This window comes from Ambystoma mexicanum, chromosome 10 (assembly GCF_040938575.1).
Source record: "Ambystoma mexicanum isolate Mex_15411 chromosome 10, UKY_AmexF1_1, whole genome shotgun sequence".
Classification (NCBI taxonomy): domain Eukaryota; kingdom Metazoa; phylum Chordata; class Amphibia; order Caudata; family Ambystomatidae; genus Ambystoma; species Ambystoma mexicanum.
Genome location: NC_090932.1, coordinates 172,871,587 through 172,894,034, shown reverse-complemented (window position 1 = coordinate 172,894,034; position 22,448 = coordinate 172,871,587). Strand labels below are relative to the sequence as shown.

Below are 22,448 nucleotides of genomic sequence, written 5' to 3'. Positions count from 1 at the left end.
GAAAGACGTTACTCTTTCATCAAAGTGTAGCCTAAGTAGGTACAGTTGTCTACCACTTCAAGTTTCTTTTAGTCCAGGTACTAAATAAAATTGCGTTGGTCTTTCATTTTTCCAAAAAAACATCATTTTTGATTTTATACAGCTGCTTTAGAGGTCATCCCTGGTCAGGAAGCCCTGTAAGGCATTGAGGCTTCCTTTGAGCTCATCTTCTGCTCTGTGGAAAATTACTAGATCATCCGTGTATACAAGATAATTAATCTGCAGATGTCCCAGTCTAGGCAGGAATGCCCACGCAGCTTCCAGTTTTAAGCCCAGGTCTTATATATATACATTGAAAAGGACAGGGGCCAGGACACACCCCTGCCGAAGACCCCTACAGGTGTCATTGGGTTTGGACATCCTGCTCAGACTGTCCATGCAGATTCGGATGATTGTGTTGGAATAGAGTTGGACAATTAAGCTTAACAGATTTCCAGACAGACACCAGGTCTTAAGCTTCCCCCAGAGAGTTCCTATTGACCATGTCAAATGCTACCATGGTAATCATTTGATCCGAAGTTGAAATACTTTGCCAGCTCGTCTTTGCTACAAACATGTGACCTGCAGCTTGCACATACTTCTCTGCAGCATGAGCATCAACCAATTGAGGGACCCTACACATTATATTCCAATTATCAGTTTTCTGAGTTTAGTTTAGAAATAGCTGAAAGACCTGCGGGTTGAGACATGTAAATCTGAAGAGGGCAAGTGGATGGCCTTATAAAATATAGCCTTTACAGTTGAGCTTTCAGAGGCACTTGTCTCTGACATATGAGGTAACTTCACGTTGACGTATGATGTCACTTCCAGTTATGTAACTTCCCGTGAATATACCTGGGGGAAAAGTTGGACCTTAAGGACTACCCCTCCCTGTTCTTTCTAAAACCTGGCAACCCGTATCCAGGAAGCATTGGCAAACTGGTCTCTAAAAGAGAAAATACCTTCTATTCATCTCCACAAGCAGAATGTTTCCAGATCAATTTGCTTTGGATTTCTTTTCTCTATTCCCTACCAGCCATTCTGCTATCCAGCATATGATTCCCTCGGATCAGTCAGCAGTATGACGCAAGCCCAAACTAGAGGATAGTACCCCAGTTCACGACAGAGCACTTTTGTTTGCACTACTTTTCAAAGTGAGGAATGTATCTTCTTTTTTTTAGAAGAATATTCAGTTTCCCCAATCGATTATACAGGGATCTGCCTCTGCTGTAATTTTGTGTGAGGCACTATCAGCTTGTAGTGTGGCACCCCTACTTCAGCTTCAGGCAACGGCACAGGAATAACGTAGTGGCAGAGGCAGAGGTCCAAGGCCATTGAGCTTTGAAAGGGCAACATTCTCAGGTAATCTACGCTGCCCACGGATCTGATTCACAAAGGTTTGCGCTGGAGCAAATCTGCAGTGCCCAGGGGCATCTCACATTTGCTCCTGCTGCCTTATACCGGATTCAGAAAGCCTCAAACTAGAGAAAGTGTTGAGATGGCGGGAGCATGGTTTAGATGCTCTTGAGCAATTCCTGGTGAATTACATTTGCATGTGAGCATCTCGCAGACAGGTACGCTGGGTGTTCTAGCTTTAAAGTTAGGTATAAGGAGGCAGTGGCAAACCCGAGATGTGCACGGGCACCTCCTCATTCCCTCCATCATTGAGAAACAGGCGCCTGCTCTTTATCTGTGCCTGATCATAGGGCAGAGATACAGTTCAGTGATTAAGTGGTTATGTGTTTAACTACATGGGTCCACAACAGAGCTTTAAGATGCAGCTGGATAATTGTTATGTCCTGGGGGAGAACCACAACCCCCAGACACACATTTTGAGTCTGCTCCCCAAGACCTCTGCGGCAAAGAGAGATGCCAATGAGCATTTTAGATTTGCATCCACTTAGGTTAAACCAGATTCTCAAAGCCCGAAACTGGAGCAAGTCTGGAGATGCCCGGGGCATCTTTAAGGTGCCCTGGAGCAAACCTCTGTGAATCAGATTTTAAACGAGCAACTCCTGCCATCTCAAGAATTGCCCCAGTTTTAGGCTTTGTGAATCGGGTGTAAAATAGCAGGTGCAAATCGAGGATGTCCATGATCTTTTGCTGATTCGATTCAGAGCAAATCTTTAAGAAGCAGGCCCTATATCTTGACCTTTGATGTACCACACAGCAAAACCTTTGTGAAATAGAAGGTCGCCTGGTTTTTATGGAGGCGATGCGCAGTGCATCGTCCAATGGGATGTATCCTGCTGCAGAGATTTGCAGTAGTTGCAGGATGCCACCGAGATGTGTGATAACTCTTTCCTGTGGATGCCTCATGCTGCAGCAACACATGCCATCTGATGTGCCCTATGCTGTACAGAAGCACACCAACGCTGTGTCCTGCTGCAACCCGATGGTCTCACCTCATCTTCAACCAATGCTCTTGCATTGCCAGCAGATGCACACAAGGTGGCCTCAACTCCAAGGTCCGCCTTCGATCATCAAAAATGCGAAGATTACTGCAATGTCCCATAGTCTCAAGTCATTTGATATGCACTGTTCTAGAGCATGCATATGTCCTTGAGCCTTGAGCTTTCTCCTTAATCTCCTTAGTGCTTGCTTCTGTCGAACTAACTGAGCCTGACCACTTCAATTCTACTCACTGCATGCGCCCTTCCAGAATAAGTATCTAGCTGAATAGCAGTGTCAGATAATTCTATTTATCCCAGCCTCAGTGGCTTCATGATTGCCACGTGTAAGAGTCTGAGTGCTGCTTATAGTATTCATTAAAGCCGCCAACACGTGTGTGCCCCCAAACATCAGCGGGTGCGCGGGGAATCTTTTGCCTTTTTTTAATCTCTTCTGTAAAACAGATAGATTCATAAGGACTCCACGTTAGATTTGCACCTACAAATGACCAGGGGATTCCATAGGAACCCATTCGTAAATGCTGCCTGCAATGCATGATTTGCATGCAGTATTTACTTTTCACAAGATGTAGATGAAAAGTATGAGAAAAATTGAGTTTGCCCCTTTTTACTTTTCCGCTCTGCCTTGTGAATGATGCAAGCTGCATGCAGAGGAACAGACAGCATGTAACTGCAAGTGTTGGTGGTCCCTTGCATGCAATTGGTATTGAATGGAAAATGGGGCATTTAGTGTCCATAGGTATGGGGCAGTGCAGATACCTATGCCCACAGAGCTCCAGTGGGCATCTATCACACTCCATAGCTATGGGGCAGCACGTCATGCTGCACAGATAGGCAACAGGGCTTCAGCTGTGATGGATCATTCTCCACAGATATTGGATAGCACACCATTCTGCATAGCTACACACCAGAGGTTGTGTGGGGATCCATTCCACGCTGTTGCTATGGGGCAGCACATCATGCTGTACAAATAGGCAACAGGGCTTCAGCTGTGATGGATCATTCTCCACAGATATTGGATAGCACACCATTCTGCATGGCTACACACCAGAGCTTGCGTGGGGATCCATTCCACGCTGTTGCTATGGGGCAGCACATCATGCTGTACAGATAGGCAACAGGGCTTCAGCTGTGATGGATCATTCTCCACAGATATTGGATAGCACACCATTCTGCATGGCTACACACCAGAGCTTGCGTGGGGATCCATTCCACGCTGTTGCTATGGGGCAGCACATCATGCTGTACAAATAGGCAACAGGGCTTCAGCTGTGATGGATCATTCTCCACAGATATTGGATAGCACACCATTCTGCATAGCTACACACCAGAGCGTGTGTGGGGATCCATTCCACGCTATTGCTATGGGGCAGCACACCATGCTGCACAGATAGGCAACAGGGCTTCAGCTGTGATGGATCATTCTGCACAGATATTGGATAGCACACCATTCTGCATAGCTACACCCCAGAGCTTGCGTGGGGATCCATTCCACGCTATTGCTATGGGGCAGCACACCATGCTGCACAGATAGGCAACAGGGCTTCAGCTATGATGGATCATTCTCCACAGATATTGGATAGCACATCATTCTGCATAGCTACACCCCAGAGGTTGCGTGGGGATCCATTCCACGCTATTGCTATGGGGCAGCACGCCATGCTGCACAGATAGGCAACAGGGCTTCAGCTGTGATGGATCATTCTGCACAGATATTGGATAGCACACCATTCTGCATAGCTACACCCCAGAGCTTGCGTGGGGATCCATTCCACGCTATTGCTATGGGGCAGCACATTATGCTGCACAGATAGGCAACAGGGCTTCAGCTGTGATGGATCATTCTCCACAGATAGTGGATAGCACACCATTCTGCATAGCTACACCCCAGAGCTTGCGTGGGGATCCATTCCACGCTATTGCTATGGGGCAGCACGCCATGCTGCACAGATAGGCAACAGGGCTTCAGCTGTGATGGATCATTCTCCACAGATATTGGATAGCACACCATTCTGCATAGCTCCACACCAGAGCTTGCGTGGGGATCCATTCCACGCTATTGCTATGGGGCAGCACATTATGCTGCACAGATAGGCAACAGGGCTTCAGCTGTGATGGATCATTCTCCACAGATATTGGATAGCACATCATTCTGCATAGCTACACCCCAGAGGTTGCGTGGGGATCCATTCCACGCTATTGCTATGGGGCAGCACACCATGCTGCACAGATAGGCAACAGGGCTTCAGCTGTGATGGATCATTCTCCACAGATATTGGATAGCACATCATTCTGCATAGCTACACCCCAGAGGTTGCGTGGGGATCCATTCCACGCTATTGCTATGGGGCAGCACATTATGCTGCACAGATAGGCAACAGGGCTTCAGCTGTGATGGATCATTCTCCACAGATATTGGATAGCACACCATTCTGCATAGCTACACACCAGAGCTTGCGTGGGGATCCATTCCACGCTATTGCTATGGGGCAGCACGCCATGCTGCACAGATAGGCAACAGGGCTTCAGCTGTGATGGATCATTCTGCACAGATATTGGATAGCACACCATTCTGCATAGCTACACACCAGAGCTTGCGTGGGGATCCATTCCACGCTATTGCTATGGGGCAGCACATCATGCTGTACAAATAGGCAACAGGGCTTCAGCTGTGATGGATCATTCTCCACAGATATTGGATAGCACACCATTCTGCATAGCTACACACCAGAGCTTGCGTGGGGATCCATTCCACGCTATTGCTATGGGGCAGCACATTATGCTGCACAGATAGGCAACAGGGCTTCAGCTGTGATGGATCATTCTCCACAGATATTGGATAGCACACCATTCTGCATAGCTACACACCAGAGGTTGTGTGGGGATCCATTCCACGCTGTTGCTATGGGGCAGCACGCCATGCTGCACAGATAGGCAACAGGGCTTCAGCTGTGATGGATCATTCTCCACAGATATTGGATAGCACACCATTCTGCATAGCTACACACCAGAGCGTGTGTGGGGATCCATTCCACGCTATTGCTATGGGGCAGCACACCATGCTGCACAGATAGGCAACAGGGCTTCAGCTGTGATGGATCATTCTCCACAGATATTGGATAGCACACCATTCTGCATAGCTACACACCAGAGGTTGCGTGGGGATCCATTCCACGCTATTGCTATGGGGCAGCACGCCATGCTGCACAGATAGGCAACAGGGCTTCAGCTGTGATGGATCATTCTCCACAGATATTGGATAGCACACCATTCTGCATAGCTACACACCAGAGGTTGTGTGGGGATCCATTACACGCTGTTGCTATGGGGCAGCACGCCATGCTGCACAGATAGGCAACAGGGCTTCAGCTGTGATGGATCATTCTCCACAGATATTGGATAGCACACCATTCTGCATAGCTACACACCAGAGGTTGTGTGGGGATCCATTCCACGCTGTTGCTATGGGGCAGCACGCCATGCTGCACAGATAGGCAACAGGGCTTCAGCTGTGATGGATCATTCTCCACAGATATTGGATAGCACACCATTCTGCATGGCTACACACCAGAGCTTGCGTGGGGATCCATTCCACGCTATTGCTATGGGGCAGCACGTCATGCTGCACAGATAGGCAACAGGGCTTCAGCTGTGATGGATCATTCTCCACAGATATTGGATAGCACACCATTCTGCATAGCTACACACCAGAGCTTGCGTGGGGATCCATTCCACGCTATTGCTATGGGGCAGCATAGCTACACACCAGAGCTTGCGTGGGGATCCATTCCACGCTATTGCTATGGGGCAGCACGCCATGCTGCACAGATAGGCAACAGGGCTTCAGCTGTGATGGATCATTCTCCACAGATATTGGATAGCACACCATTCTGCATAGCTACACACCAGAGCGTGTGTGGGGATCCATTCCACGCTATTGCTATGGGGCAGCACGCCATGCTGCACAGATAGGCAACAGGGCTTCAGCTGTGATGGATCATTCTCCACAGATATTGGATAGCACACCATTCTGCATAGCTACACACCAGAGCTTGCGTGGGGATCCATTCCACGCTGTTGCTATGGGGCAGCACGCCATGCTGTACAAATAGGCAACAGGGCTTCAGCTGTGATGGATCATTCTCCACAGATATTGGATAGCACACCATTCTGCATAGCTACACACCAGAGGTTGTGTGGGGATCCATTACACGCTGTTGCTATGGGGCAGCACGCCATGCTGCACAGATAGGCAACAGGGCTTCAGCTGTGATGGATCATTCTCCACAGATATTGGATAGCACACCATTCTGCATAGCTACACACCAGAGCTTGCGTGGGGATCCATTCCACGCTATTGCTATGGGGCAGCACGCCATGCTGCACAGATAGGCAACAGGGCTTCAGCTGTGATGGATCATTCTCCACAGATATTGGATAGCACACCATTCTGCATAGCTACACACCAGAGCGTGTGTGGGGATCCATTCCACGCTATTGCTATGGGGCAGCACGCCATGCTGCACAGATAGGCAACAGGGCTTCAGCTGTGATGGATCATTCTCCACAGATATTGGATAGCACACCATTCTGCATAGCTACACACCAGAGCTTGCGTGGGGATCCATTACACGCTGTTGCTATGGGGCAGCACGCCATGCTGTACAAATAGGCAACAGGGCTTCAGCTGTGATGGATCATTCTCCACAGATATTGGATAGCACACCATTCTGCATAGCTACACACCAGAGGTTGTGTGGGGATCCATTACACGCTGTTGCTATGGGGCAGCACGCCATGCTGCACAGATAGGCAACAGGGCTTCAGCTGTGATGGATCATTCTCCACAGATATTGGATAGCACACCATTCTGCATAGCTACACACCAGAGCGACACCATGCTGCACAGATAGGCAACAGGGCTTCAGCTGTGATGGATCATTCTCCACAGATATTGGATAGCACACCATTCTGCATAGCTACACACCAGAGCGTGCGTGGGGATCCATTCCACGCTATTGCTATGGGGCAGCACGCCATGCTGCACAGATAGGCAACAGGGCTTCAGCTGTGATGGATCATTCTCCACAGATATTGGATAGCACACCATTCTGCATAGCTACACACCAGAGCGTGCGTGGGGATCCATTCCACGCTATTGCTATGGGGCAGCACGCCATGCTGCACAGATAGGCAACAGGGCTTCAGCTGTGATGGATCATTCTCCACAGATATTGGATAGCACACCATTCTGCATAGCTACACACCAGAGCGTGTGTGGGGATCCATTCCACGCTATTGCTATGGGGCAGCACACCATGCTGCACAGATAGGCAACAGGGCTTCAGCTGTGATGTGCTGCACACCATGAATGTAGCATAGTACCAAGGATCGGAATTGGGATGTGTTGACTCGGAGCAATAAGCAGCTCCTGCGTATCAGTCATAAGCAGTGAGGCAGGAGCTACCTGTGGGGAGTCCATGTAGCGGACAGGAAATCTAACTGTGCCCACAATGCGAACTCTACATTTAGATCCATTTTATATTACACAATATGCTCTAAATGTCCCTTGGGTGAGGTCTTTATTCTCCTTGCATATACATTCGCAAACATACACAGTTACTATCACATAGCTAGGATTCTATGGCACTACCTGCCACAGGAGTCAAAAGTAGCTCCTGGAAGCTGTTGGTTTCAAGCTCGCCAGGCTCCCCTTGGCTATAACCCGGGAGCTAAATAGCCCCCAGCTCCTGGCATCCCGAACACTGGTAGTGCGCATACTGCAGGCACCCTTCAGCTGTGATATGCCATCCTTCACATATAAGGAATAGGCTAGCACCGTGCTATGTCCCTGTCTGCAGCTATACAACAGAGACATTGCTGCCTGCAATCCACCATGGGGCAGAAGCATAGCAGAGTTACCTGTGCAGCGCCCGGCCAGGGGGAGCAGGAGAAGCAGCAGGGCTCCTCTCATCTTGCCTTCTGCTCTGGGTGGGTGTGTGCTAGCAGTGAGTCACGCAGGTGCATATAGGGCGGGCGGAGCTGGCTTGAGACAAGGCGGGATTAGCACCTGAACACGGGACTTGGTTTGCAAGGGGGGGCGGGGGAGCGTAGCCGTCATGCGTATCAGCAGTCCAGCAGCGTGGCTATGCTATTATTTAACACTACGTGAGAAGCTGCTTCCATGCCAGCGGGTCTCTACTGTCAGTTCTTCTGGGAATCACTGCAGGGTTGTCGGTCAGAGCGCTGAACAGTGATAGTTTCCCTGTTGCCGGATTATCAGGACGTACATTGTGGTACACTTTCTATTCGACAGAAACATCTGACCCAGGAGGCTATCTTCGCCCAGTATAATATGCCAAACATAACAAATATGCAAACTGTACATGCCACGGAACAACAGTGTTGTCACAACACATGGCCCATATACAGAAATGTCTCAGAAACGCTCTTTGCTGTGATCTGTGGGTTCGAATCCCAGCAAAGCCAACTCCACCTTTCATCCTCCCGAGGTCGATGAGTACCAATTTCGATTGGAATAATAGTAATGTATGTACATAGGTCCTCTGTAAAGCGCTTTGGATTAAAGCACTATATAAGAAACAAATTATTATTATACTACAAACTCAAAATTCAGTGGTGTTTCAAAACTTCACAGACCGACAACGGAACCGTTTTGGTTTTTGGTGAATTTTTGTGGTGCTTGCACCCGCAACAAAATTGCTGAAATCACTGTTACAGGAGAGAGGGGAATGGGGGTTCTGAACTGAGAATATCTGGTTGACATAGCAACCTGCAATGCCATGGCAGGAAACTGCCAAATTACTTCAATCTCTTTTTCCAAACTCCCCCTGAACTCCCCAATGAGAAGTTCCCTAACACTGTTAGCTCCAATCAGCAGCTTTGTAAGAAGCACGTTTGGTGGCAGGCTGCCCATTTCCCAGCTGCAGGGGGATTTCCTATTGTGCTATTGTTGGCTATTTCGTTGATAATTGTGCTACCTTTTGCCTACTTTTGAAGGCAGATATGATTTTGGGTCCTTCTGAGGCTGCCTTTCTACATCCACTCACCCCAACTCTCTCCTCCCACCACCCCCACTCTCTCTAACCCAGCCCACTCGCCCCCCCCCGCAAATTACCCACCCACTAGAGCCCCATTACGTGTGCTGGTTGGGGTTTGTTAGAGCTGTTATGGGCTATTTTGACCTCACAAGGCTGCTTTGTTCTTCATTTTTTCCCCCTTTTAACTACCGTCACCCACTCACACCACCTTCACTCTCTTTACCCCCACCCACTCACTCCCCGCCCTTTCAACCTTTCCCCAACCTTTCACCCTACCGCCACACTCTCTAACCCCACCCCTTCAATCCCCAACCTCTCTGCCCACCCCCACCACCCACTCTACCTCAGCTCTCCCTACCTTCACCAACCCACCCTACCACTACTATCCCTACCCCTACCCATCCACCCTACGTCCACTCACTCTACCCCCACCCATCCACCCTACCCCACTCTCTATCCCCACTCACCCTACCCCCACTTTCTTTTCCCACTCACCAATCCTACATCAACACTCTTTCCCAGACACCCACTCTCTATTTCCACCCAACCAACCCCTACTCTCTTTCCCCACCTACCCACCCCACCTCCAGTGTCTCGACCCCCCGCCCACCCTACCCCCACTCTCTCTTCCCTCACACACCCTACCCCCACTCTCTCTAACTCCACCCTCCCTACCCCACTCTCTATAACCCCTCCCATCCACCCAACCCCCACTCTCTATACCTCAATACAACTCCCAATCTCTCTACCCCCACCCGTCCACCCTCCACTATCTCTACCCCACCCACCCATACAATCTCAATCCCCACCCCTAGCCCCACTAACCCGTCCCCCATGCTCTCCATCCCACTCTCTATACCCCCAGCCACCTACCCTACCTCCAATATCTACCTGCAAACACCCACCCTACCTCCACTCCCTCTACCCTCACCCACATTACCACCACTCCCTTCACCCCTACCGACCCACTTTATATCCACTTTTGCTACCCCTACCCACGGACCCTATTTCCACTCTCTCTACCCCGACCCACCCACCCTCCACTCACTCTACCTCCACCCTCCTTTCCTCCATTCTCTCAACCCCCACCAATCCACCCTAGCCCACTCTCTAGCCCCACCCAACCAACCCCCTCTTTCTTTACCCTCTCACCCACCCTACATCCACACTCTCTTCCCATAGACACACACTCTCTCTTTTCCTACCTACCCACACTACCTCCAGTCTCTCTAGTCCCACCCATCCACCCTACACTCATGCACCCTGCTCCCACTCCCTCCACCCTCCCTGCCCCACTCTCTATACCCTGCTCACCCTACCCACACTCTCTATACCTCCACCCAACAACCAATATCTCTACCCCGACCCTCTACTATATCTACCCCATCCAGCCACACACCATACCTCGACTCACTCTATCTCCACCCCTGCCCCCATAACTCAACCCCATACTCTCTACCCCACCAACCATATGCTCAAGGGCGCCCGTGAACCTTGGTCAGAATCTTTCTGCCTTTTTGAACAGCTAACTGATAGAATGGAGATACCCTGCTCATGGAGGGTGTCTGTAATCATCCCAATATTTAAAAAGGGCAGTAGGGAGGACCCGATAAACTACCCACTATGGCCCTTTTGGACGTCTTGGGCAAGCTCTACGCGTTTTTTGTTTTGATACGGTTAACAGCATGGGCTCTAGAAGAAGGTCATCTTGACCAGCAACAAACTGGTTTTGTTAAGGGAACTGGAACCTCTTTAAACTAACGTTTATGAAACATCTTAAAATTAAAAGCACAAAAAAATGGAATAAACATCTATTTGACCTTTATCGACTTGAAGCAAACTTTTGATAGTGTGATAAGAGAGCGCCTGTGGAAGAAATTGGGGAACTGGGGATGCCTGTCAAACACTTTTCAAGCGATAAAGGCCTTTTATACTGAGACAGTTTTGAAAGTCATATTGAGTTCTTTGGGGTGTGTATCTAAAGAAATCAATACGTACAGTGGTTTTAAGCAGGGCTGCCCACTAGCCCCAGCCCTGTTTAACCTGTACTTGTACGACTTACAAACAGTTCTGAGCAGTGCAACATCCTTCCCGCCTAAGATTTGTGGCAACGACCTAGCGTGGATGCTCTACGCTGATGATTTAGTCATAATAGACCAAACTTCAGTCGGGCTACAGCAAAGCCTAAATAAGCTACAAGAGTATGTGACAGAAAACAGGCTGGAGATAAATGTATTGAAATGAAAAATCATGATTCTCTGCTCGTTGGGACACAAGAAGAAGCCACGCTTTAGCCAAGAGAACCTACCCAGACAAGCTCGTGCTCATGCAAATGTACTCCTCCCGATTGCTGGTTCACCGGATACCAGCTCGCACAACACCTTACCGAGCTGCTTTTCATACCAAGTACGAGAAATGAGCGCGGCCCGCCTCACTTGCAAAACACCCCTGCTCGCTACCCACTGCGCTACAGATGCCAGAGCACTCGGTTCGGCATCAGGTAATATTTTCGCCACAAAAAAATCGCCGAACATATGGTCGTCAGGAACGGCCATAGGCGATATTTTTGGTGGCAAAACTATTAGGTGCGGGAGTTGCGGTGGTGTCCCCCGCACATAAAAAATGATGCAGGGGTTGTGGGGGTGTCCCCCGCAGGGTCCATGTGTTATTTTTGCCGCAAAAATATGGCGATATTTTTGCATCGCAATATTTTTGCGGCGAAAATATCACATGGAACCCTCGGTTCAGCAGCCCCCCCCTGTGGACCCACATCACCCACAATCCTTGGTGCACTCGCACGTGCGAGCATTGCATTGCGAGCCCACAGGCGTTAGAAGTCTCAAGTCCCCATCTTCACGCCACAGCTGTCCCAAGTATTCAGCTGCTCTAACAGCAACACACAGCCTCCCAAACAATGATATCTACCTTCCGCTTGAAGCATGCTCGCCCACTAAGGTAAACTGTGCCCGGTCCACGCTGAAAGGGCTACACGGCTCACAGCATAAACTGTTCCTCATGGCTCCTACTGCAACAATCACTGCATCAACTCTGCGCAAAGCCCCCATCGCGTCTGCAGTCAGCAGCTTAGCGGTTAGGGAACGTAGACTACATTCCTGTTTTTCTAACACTCCTCCTATGACTGCACCTCTGCTCTTAAAAATAAGGAACTGCACACTTCGAAACCCTCCCTACACCCACGCTAAGCATCCACCATGCAGGATGCCTCCCCAAGCCTACCCACCCCCACCACACTGATTCAGCCTTCCTCCCATGCGTCTTCCTCAATGCTCACTCATTGCGGGCCCACGCACTTGACATCAACGGCCTTATCACTAAACACAACCTCAACGCCCTAGCCGTCTCTGAGACCTGGCTTCATGAGGGAAGTGGCCCAGCTTTATCCTTAGTGATGCCTTCTGGGTACACCATCTTCCGACCATCTTCCGGAGCGACAGACCCTCCCTAAGAGGACATGGTGGCGCCTTGCTAGCCAGAGACTCCCTGCCTTTCAGACAGTGCAACACCCCCTTCGATGGTACCACCGACCTGCTATCACTTTTCACCATCACCCACTTGCACCTTCACATTCCACCTAATCTACCGCCCTCCTGGCCCTACCCACATCTTCGAGTCAAACTTACTTCACATTCTCCAGATTAATCTAAAAGCCTCCTCCCGAATCATCCTGTTAGGAGACCTTAATCTATGTCTTTATGACGAAAATGATATCCAACCAAGCTCGCTCTCTGACGCCCTTGACACCGTAGGTTTTTTCCAGCGCTTTTCTAATCCCACCCACAGTAAAAAACGCACACTAGATTAGATCGCTGACCACAATTGCAATGTCTCCACCAGCGCCCAACCACCTTGTCCCTGGTCTGACCACCACATCATATACTTCTCCATCCCCCAACCCTCTAAACCCAAAACAACACTCAACCCTCTCCCTCCAGCGGTAACACAAAGTTCTCGGAAGCTCATCAGAGACAACATCCTGCCCTATCTCAACACTCCAGGCCTCCACCACCCCTTCAAATCCAACCCCAATTCCATAGTGGATACGTTTACCTCCATCCTGTCTAGCGCTGTGAACAACATAGCCCCCCTAGCTCCTCACAAATCTAAAACAGTCAGACACTCAAACTCATGGTTTACTCCTGACCTTTTGGAACTGCATACACAGAAACAACAGACCCAGCTAACCTGACTAAAGAGTCCCTCTGACTCTCTGAAAAAGGAGTTCAACAATATATCCAGACGCTACAAATCTGCCACTATTGCAGCCAAATCAAACTCCTTCAATTCTAGAATCAGCAACGCAAACTCCGATGTAAAAGAAATGTTCTCCATTTTCAGAGAACTGAAATCTCCTGCCCAACCTCCTACCACCATCACTAAAGACATAACATGGTGCTCGGACATGCAGGCAGCACTATTAGGTAAAATCGATACCCTGAACTCGAAAATCCTCTCTCATCAAGCTATCTTCACCAAACATCCCATAACTACTAGTGTCAGCTGCACTCCTCCCCCCGTCTTCCCCACCACCACCCAGTACTTCTTCAGAGACCTCTCTGAAATAGAAGTCCTTAAGCTGGCCAAAAGCCTGAAACCATCCAAATGCAAAGGCGATGTTTGCCCTGCCTCTCTCATCAAAGACTGCACCGACGTGCTTACCCCTGTAATCAAGGCTTTTATTAGTGCTTCTTTCACAAAAAGCACTGTACCAGCCAGCCTCAAAGAAGCGTGGGTCCTCCCGCTCCTAAAAATGCCTCACTAGACGCAGCCATTCCATCCAACGATAGGCCAATCACCACTGTCCCCTTCCTATTAAAATCCTAGACCGCGCAGCCTACCTGCAAGTTCAGCAGTTCCTGGAGGACAAATAAATCCTTGATATGCATCAATCCGGCTTCCGCCCAGGGCATGGGACCGAATCGGCCCTTCTCGACCTAAAGAATCAGCCAGATGAGATCAGGGATGAAGGTAACTCCACTCGGCTCCTTCTCGTAGAGCTATCTGCGGCATTTGATTTGGTGAACCACCAAATCCTCTGCCTCCACCTCACCACACACGCTAATTTCTCTCCACCTGCCAGTGCCTGGATTGCGTCCTTCCTGGAAGGTAGGATCATGAGAGTCTTCTCAGAGACGGCTAATGCCTCGCCTTCTCCCATCACCTGTGGCATACCTCAGGGGTCCTGCATGGCCCCTACCCTCTACAACATTTTCACCAGGCCACTCTTCAACATCTTAGACTCACTCGGCATAGCCTACACCAACTGTGCTGATGATACTCAAATTCTGATCCCACTCTCAGGCAACTACGCTGACGACTCAGCCACTCTCAGCAATATCTACTGAACTATACAGGCTCAGATGGCAAACATTCATCTAAGCCTCAACAGCAACAAGACAGAAATACTAATTGTCGGTTCACCAAATGCACTCAAACACCTCAACAATAGTTACAGGCCTTCCTGATTGACAATTGCCAGATTCCCATCTTAAACTCTGCAAAGACCTTAGGCGTTTACCTTGACACTTCACTTATTATGTCTAGGCAAGTAAGCGTCATTGCCTCTTCTGCAGCCTATGCTACTAAGGTCCTCAACACAGCCAGACCCTTCCTCATAAAAAATAACTGCCTCACAATCGCCCATGCCATCATTGGTTCTAAGATTGATTACTGCAGTGTTCACAGGCACCTCCTCTAGAAATATCCAGAAATGACAAGTCGTACAAAACAATGCCTTGAAAGCAGCCCACCATATCCCGAAAAGAGAACATATCTCCAAAGCTAGAAGGGTTCTACACAGGCACCCATTCAGGAGTGCATCACCTTTAAAACACTCCCCATTACCCACAAGTGCCTCTCCAATACAGCACCACAATACCTTACCCAAAGAATCACTAAACCTCACTCCTCAAGACCCATTAGGACCCCCTACACTCATCGACCAGTCGTGCCCAAAATCAAGCGATGCAAATCCGGAGGCTCAAGCTTCCCCTACCCTGCAGCCAAACTCTGGAACGACCTCCCACCCACCTTGAGGGCTGAGAAATCTTATTGGATCTTTAGGAAAGCTCTCAAAACTCAGCTGTTTGCCTAAACATGCAAAACCACATGTACACCCCCCCGACCTCTCAAACAATGATCGCCTTCTCCACCACACAATATCATTTACATGCTTGGTAATGCCTCACAATTATGTAATTGTGCTACGATTGCAACTGTACTGGTGATACCTGTGTTGCTGATTGGTTATGCCTTTTAATCATGTAATTGCGCTACAATTGTAACTGCTCCCAGGCTACCCTTGTTGTTTCATGACTAATAAAACCACATTGCATGACAAAGTATGCTCCTGACTTGTACCTGCAATAGCGCCTCAATGCCTCTGGGTTGTATTTGTGCTTTACAAATTAAATAAATGGAGCGTGGGTCAAGAGAAACTTCAAGTTGTCAAATCAATTACATACTTGGGAGTGAAATTAAACTAAAGTATAAATGACCATTCTTGGGTCATTGAACTAAAAGCAAAGGTGATGCATAAATAATATGGAAGATTAATGCTCCTGACAACTTTCTTGTTTTATAAACAATACAGAGCGGAAGCCAGCCTAAGCCTACCCCGGCAAGTGTGGTCTGCATTAGAGGTTAGCTTTTGGAGAGCAATTCTGCACATCCCAAAAGGGGGTTCCAATTACAACTATAAGATTTGAGCTGGGTCTGATATCAGTGTATGCTTAAGGACCAAATGGTATCTAATGCAGGTGACAAGAGATTGTTAGCGGAAGTTGCTCGCGAAGCTTTACAAATTCTGAAAAAAACTCATGCCGCTAACATGGAATCCCTTGAAATACCAGAATCAAGGAGATCTACGGAATATAATAAAACTGTGATTCACTTGAGTTCACCCCCATGCCCATCATCACACAATGGTGAGATGGGGGCAACCGGATCTCAGGAAATGAAAAGGGAGAAATTCAGCCTCTCACATCCAGGTCTCAGTTCAACGTAGTGGAGACGAGTAAAATCTCGGAGGCAACTACAAATTCAGAAAAATGTATGTATTCTCTAAGCCAGTGTTCTGCTACTGGACCTAAGACGACTCTCAATGACTCTATAGAAACCAGTGAGGAGGTGGATAAAGAACTACAAGGAACCGAATTCATTGAAATGAAGGATCAGGATGCTCCTTCTAACCCTACCTCGAGTGATAAAATCAAAAGAGCAACTGAAAAAGTTGTAATAATTATTGATCAACTTCAAGACGAAAGAAATACCACGCAGAGTGTACAAACAAGTGAAATGGAAACTCAAAAACTTGTAGAAGCCCAGGCTAAGACACGGGTATATTCAATATTTGAAAAACAAAATAAAGTAACACACGTGTTGCATAAACCTGTTATAACAGCAGGTAAAGCAAAAAGAATTAAAAAAAAATATAATAGAACAAACACAAGGTTCCAAGAGAGGATCACTAAAATTCTTAAGAAATCTTAAACCTCTGAATTCTTCAGAGTCTACAACAAGAAGCGAAAAGAAACAAGGTCTTTCAAACATTGAATTAGTTCAAGATCTGGACAAAATTCATAACGACCATGATATACGCTGTAATAGCACTGAAGATGACAATACAACTGATGACTTAATTAATTTATCTACACATGAGATAGCAGATGGTGACTACAATACTGATGAAGTAGATCTTGAAGCATCTATCTGGGAATCCACCAAGTTGTATGTCAAAAAAAGCAATGATCACTTCAGCTCACGAGAACAATAATTCAAGGGACTTGATCTTAAAAGGAAAAAATGAGGAACGAGTATGTAGAATGGACCGTATTGAAAGAGATGAGAGAGAGAGAGAACAAATCATTGGAACTAACAACATAGATACGGAAGAAAGATTCTTAACTATTGAAGAGTGAAGAAACCGCATCCATCAAAAAGAATACAGGGACAATCCATCAACAAAACAAGAGTTTTTACAACCTACCTCTCAGAAGAGTCACCAATACGAATCTGAGAAGTTATTGAAAAGCCTCCTAAATAACCAACTGGGAACAAAACAAAATCAAGAAGATCCTGCTAGGAGTATTTTCTCCATTGCAGGTGCAAAAGCCTCTACACAAAAAAAGACACAAATAGCACTAACATGCAAAAACATGAATCCTAATTTTTGCATTTTGCTAGAACGAGTTTACAAGGCAAAGGATGGGCTCATATTGAAGAGACGAAATGTGTTAACTTTACTAAAACATACTGGACATTTAAAAACACTATCTTCAAGTGACCTAAAAATAGTGGAGTTTGTAAATGAATTGCAGACCGATCGGGTTTTACTACACATACATGAAAAACATATAAAGAACCAAATCATGGACCAAAGGGATGCCCTAACTAGGCTTGATTTCAACATTAAAGTACTCAGCTACGATCAACTGAATCAGTTAAGAAATCTGAGAACGGATCAAACCGAATCAATCAGAAATATAATTGGATTCCGAGAAGAAACCATGACTACTGTTCGGAATAACAAGCTCAATAAACGAGCTAGTAATTCGACTGCAACTCTGACATCAGTACAATCTGCTAAAACAAACGAAAAAAGGAAAATAAAGATCACTATCCCTGTGCCCGATAACTTAGACCAGAGTCATAACGAACAATTTAAAATGCAAACACGTGCATGCACGGATGATTGGAGTTAGCTAGCCAGCGTACTAAATCAAAATAAATCAAGCTAGCGCCATAACACAAAAAATACCGACATTCTTCAAATCGGATCCTGGAATACAAGAGGGCATGCTCATCTCTTTCAAGACACTCCTGATGCTTTACAAAATCTGGATATCCTGTGTTTACAGGAAACTTGGTTAGTAGATCCACCCTTGGTACCTGGATATGAGATAGCAATTAACCCGGCTATTATACAGAAAAGGGGTAGACCTACGACCGGCTTGATTACACTGGTAAAAATATGCAGTGGATTCAGAATCTTTGATACAAGAAATGTAACCCCTTACATTCAAACTGTAAAAATGGGGATGGATGTTAATAAAGGTTGGTTAAAAAACTCAACATACATAATTAATATATATTGGCAACAAAAGTCAACAGGGACTTTGGCCTTCTTGGATGAGTTGTGGGATACAATAGACGAGATTATGTCACAAGAAACAAATGTAAATCTGATAATTTGTGGTGACTGGAATCTGGATCTTAACAAGTTATCGGGTGTAAAAAGCTCTAGTCGAACATATCTTAAAACAGAGCTACTAACTGAACATCTCCTTAACGATATATCCATGAGGGAACTTGGAATACTCAACGGGAACACACCGGGAGATATACCGTCCAATCCCACTTGGAAAAACGGGGCTCAATTTCAATGATTGATTATTTTGTTGTATCAGAGAGTATCGATGATGTAGTCGTGTTTTTGAAAGTACTGAATATGGATCAAAGTGACCATAATCTAGTCACAATTGGAATTAAATATAAAATGAGATCTGATAAGTCTGAAAATTGGTTAAATGAAATTACTGTGGTACCTGGACGTAATAGACTAAGGCTTAACAGCACGAAAATAAAAACCATGACTGCCCACATTCAAAATAACCTAGAGCCCGACTACGTTCCATTGTTAGAACAATTTAAAGAGATGCCCAACAACAATGGTAAAAATAATTTTCACCAGCGCCACATTTACGACAGAATCGTGGTAGAGAAGAAACGTGAACTACGAAGAAACATTCGGGCACTGAAACACGAGAATGCCCAAAAGCAACAAGAAGGGAAAAAAACACTGAAAACAAAATATAATAACTGGATAAAGGCCCATAGAGCCCTAATTCAACAAAAAGACACAGGAGAAATGATGCGTACATTGTATAATAAAACAACAAGAGAATTTTGGGCAATGCTGAATAAAACTGAGTTAAACCAAACAGCACTCATTACCAATATGGTAACTGAGGCACAATGGATTAATCATTACACGACACTCTATAAGCCCCAGAAATCGTCCACGCAAGAAATCATCGAGAAATATGAGACCTGGAATATTACGATTTCGAAAGAAAATATAGCTGAAAACATCAAACCGCTAAGTACATCGAGAGCACCCAGTCCAGACGGATTGACAAACTTTATATTAAAGGAAAATCCTGGGGAATGGACTGAATTTTGTTCAAAAATATAATACGAGAACAAACCATTCCTTTGTCATGGAAAAGCACTATAATATTCCTATTCTTAAAAAAGGAATAAGATCTGAGCCTGGTAATTATAGGCCGATTGCGCTTTTAGACGTTATAGGTAAAATATTTGCAACGCAATTGCAAATCCAATTAACAGCATGGATACAGCAATCGGACTCCTTTGATCTCCGTCAAACAGGTTTCGTAAAGGGCGTAGGCTTTAATCTTAATCTATTTCTTCCTAATCTACTAAAAATGGAGGCAATTAGGAAGAAAAAAATAATATATCTTGCCTTCATCGATCTAGCCCACGCTTTTGATGCAGTGGATCGAAACCTGCTATGGAGTAAAATGCGAGCTCAGAACTGTCCCGAAGGACTCATAAGAGCCATAAAAGAACTCTACTCCGGAACATCTGTTAAAATCCGTCTTGATAAAAAAAGGAACACTGTCGAAAGCAATCAAAACTGAACGAGGTGTTAAACAAGGTTGCCTACTAGGTGCTGTACTATTCAACTTTTTTATTAATGACGTGGGACAACACTTGAAAGACAATAGAACACTTGCGCCAAAAATCAATGGGAATTTGATCGACTGGCTCCTTTATGCCAATGATATGGTGATACTGGATTTAACGCCTATTGGTATCCAGCATAAATTGAAGGTATTGGAGGACTACATCTCGAAGAATGGCCTCCAAATTAATATCGCGAAGACTGAAACCTTCGAATTTAAGAACTTGCAAGGGAGAGGAACAATGACTAAAACAAAATTCCAGTGGAAAATCAGCAATGAACTACTAAGAAACGTAACTCAAACGAGATACTTGGGAGTGATAATAAACTCGAACATCAATGACGAGGCAAACGCAATAGCAATTCGACAGAGAAGCAGTCAATTAACAGCATAAGCCACAATGATTAATACAAAATTATGGAAAGTTCAGTCTTAAACCAGTTTGGGACTTCTATAATATAAAAGTAGTCCCGGCATTGATATATGGAAGCAAAGCTTCCTTCGGATGCTCATATGGCACATGGGAATCATGTGAATATCTATTTTGGAGAAAGATCTTGCAGTTACCGATTGGCACGCCTCTTGCTTGTATCAGATACGAGCTTAGTCTCATCTCTATAACTGCGAAAGTTATATGGAACACCTTGACGCTATACAGTAAAATATCTGCTACAAGTTGTCTACCTCAATTCAAAATACTAAAGATGAATTCTGAAACAAAAAACGAATCAATTCAAGAGATGTGGGAGCAGAAATGTGAAAATATACTTCAGACCTTAAATACTACTAAATAAATACTATGGACAAATCCAAATGAAGTCAAAAAGAAACTGTGGCAGACAGACTGGTGGGAAACAGAACAAAGATCTCGCCACCGATGTATGCAAATCGTGCCAGCTGAGGCTAAGGCTTTCAATAAACTATCAAAATATTTGTTAAAATTTCATGTAGATCTTTAAGGAATGTCTTTTTAAAGTTTAGAATGAATCAATTCCAAACAAAGGAAATATTAAACATTCTAAAGAAAAGAAATCAAAGTGACACAGTCTGCAGCCTGTGTAATTGTCAACCTGAAACACTTAAGCATCTTGTTCTCTATTGCTCAGACATGGAAGAAGAGAGACAGAAAATCCTTGGAACCGAGATAGCACAAAGAACAACTTGGCACCCTGATGAATGGTAGAGTGCATTTTATGATGGTTCTAACAACAAGATAACATTTGCGTTAATATCATTCTTGAATGAAATGAACAAAAAACCTGCATAACATGAGGGATAATTAATGATCTGAGCAATTATTGTTTGAAAACTGTTTTTATGCTTTTAAAAGTTTTGTATGAAACTAAATAAAAAATGTTTTAAAAAAAAAAGTATGCTATTGTAGAGTGGAAGACCTTGGCATTATATCGGAAATGTGTTGTTGAAAACACTCCTACCCCTTTTGGAATCCTAACAACAGATAATAGCAATGGGCAAGATTGGCCGCTAGGGGAATGGGAGAAAAAAACTGTGTGATATTACTAAGGGCACTAGGAACGACTAAAGAAACACTGGTGCTGAACCCAGAGGAAGTTAAATGCAAGCTATGGTCTAAAGACTGAATTGGGACTTAGCAAATGAGGAGAAATTACACCTTATTCTCATCTTTAAATCATGAGACGAGAACCTATAACACAACCCCGAAATACTTACCAAATTATCGAGTGCCTAGTGCCGCTATTATTTTATGTGTGTTCGGATGAGCTAGTATCCAACAAGAGAAGTGCCAGTGGCCCATAAGCAGGGAGATAACGTTGAGCGCTCTTGCAGGTTTTGTCAAAAAGGACAAACATTGGAAACCCTGAAACACATATATACTTCTTTTGTGGGCTTGACACAACGGAGAACAAGGCACTTGGGGAGATTTGTGGATGGCCTAAACACTTTAGACGTAGAATCCTGGCGGCAGATGTTTCTATGGTGTGAACATTTCCCGTGCATTTTTCCGGGGATACAATTTCTAGACAAAGTGTTTGGGGACATTGAAAGTATGGAAAACGTTAAGTTGAATGTACACCCCGAGCAAATGGTGAAGTAAACTGTTCATTGCATGATTTTCTTTTGATAAGAGCATGTTTTATGATGAATTATAGTGCTTGCGATCTTTAATGTTCTGACAAGAACTTTAATACTGTGGGTTTTATTTTCTTCTTGTACCTAGATTTTAGTTTTTCTTTTATGTTTGTAAAGGT

The 22,448-nt window shown here is 45.7% G+C and overlaps 1 protein-coding gene across 1 annotated transcript in view; it reads right to left on the bottom strand.

Moving 5' to 3' along the window:
• Positions 1–8,423, bottom strand: part of LOC138493147 (fish-egg lectin-like) — a 294,466-nt gene extending 286,043 nt beyond the window's left edge. Inside the window, exon 1 of the mRNA XM_069620332.1 lies at positions 8,352–8,423. Coding sequence (XP_069476433.1) covers positions 8,352–8,403 — 52 coding nt within the window. The 5' untranslated portion in view covers positions 8,404–8,423. The remainder of the gene's footprint in view (positions 1–8,351) is intronic.
• Positions 8,424–22,448: the final 14,025 nt, after the last annotated feature.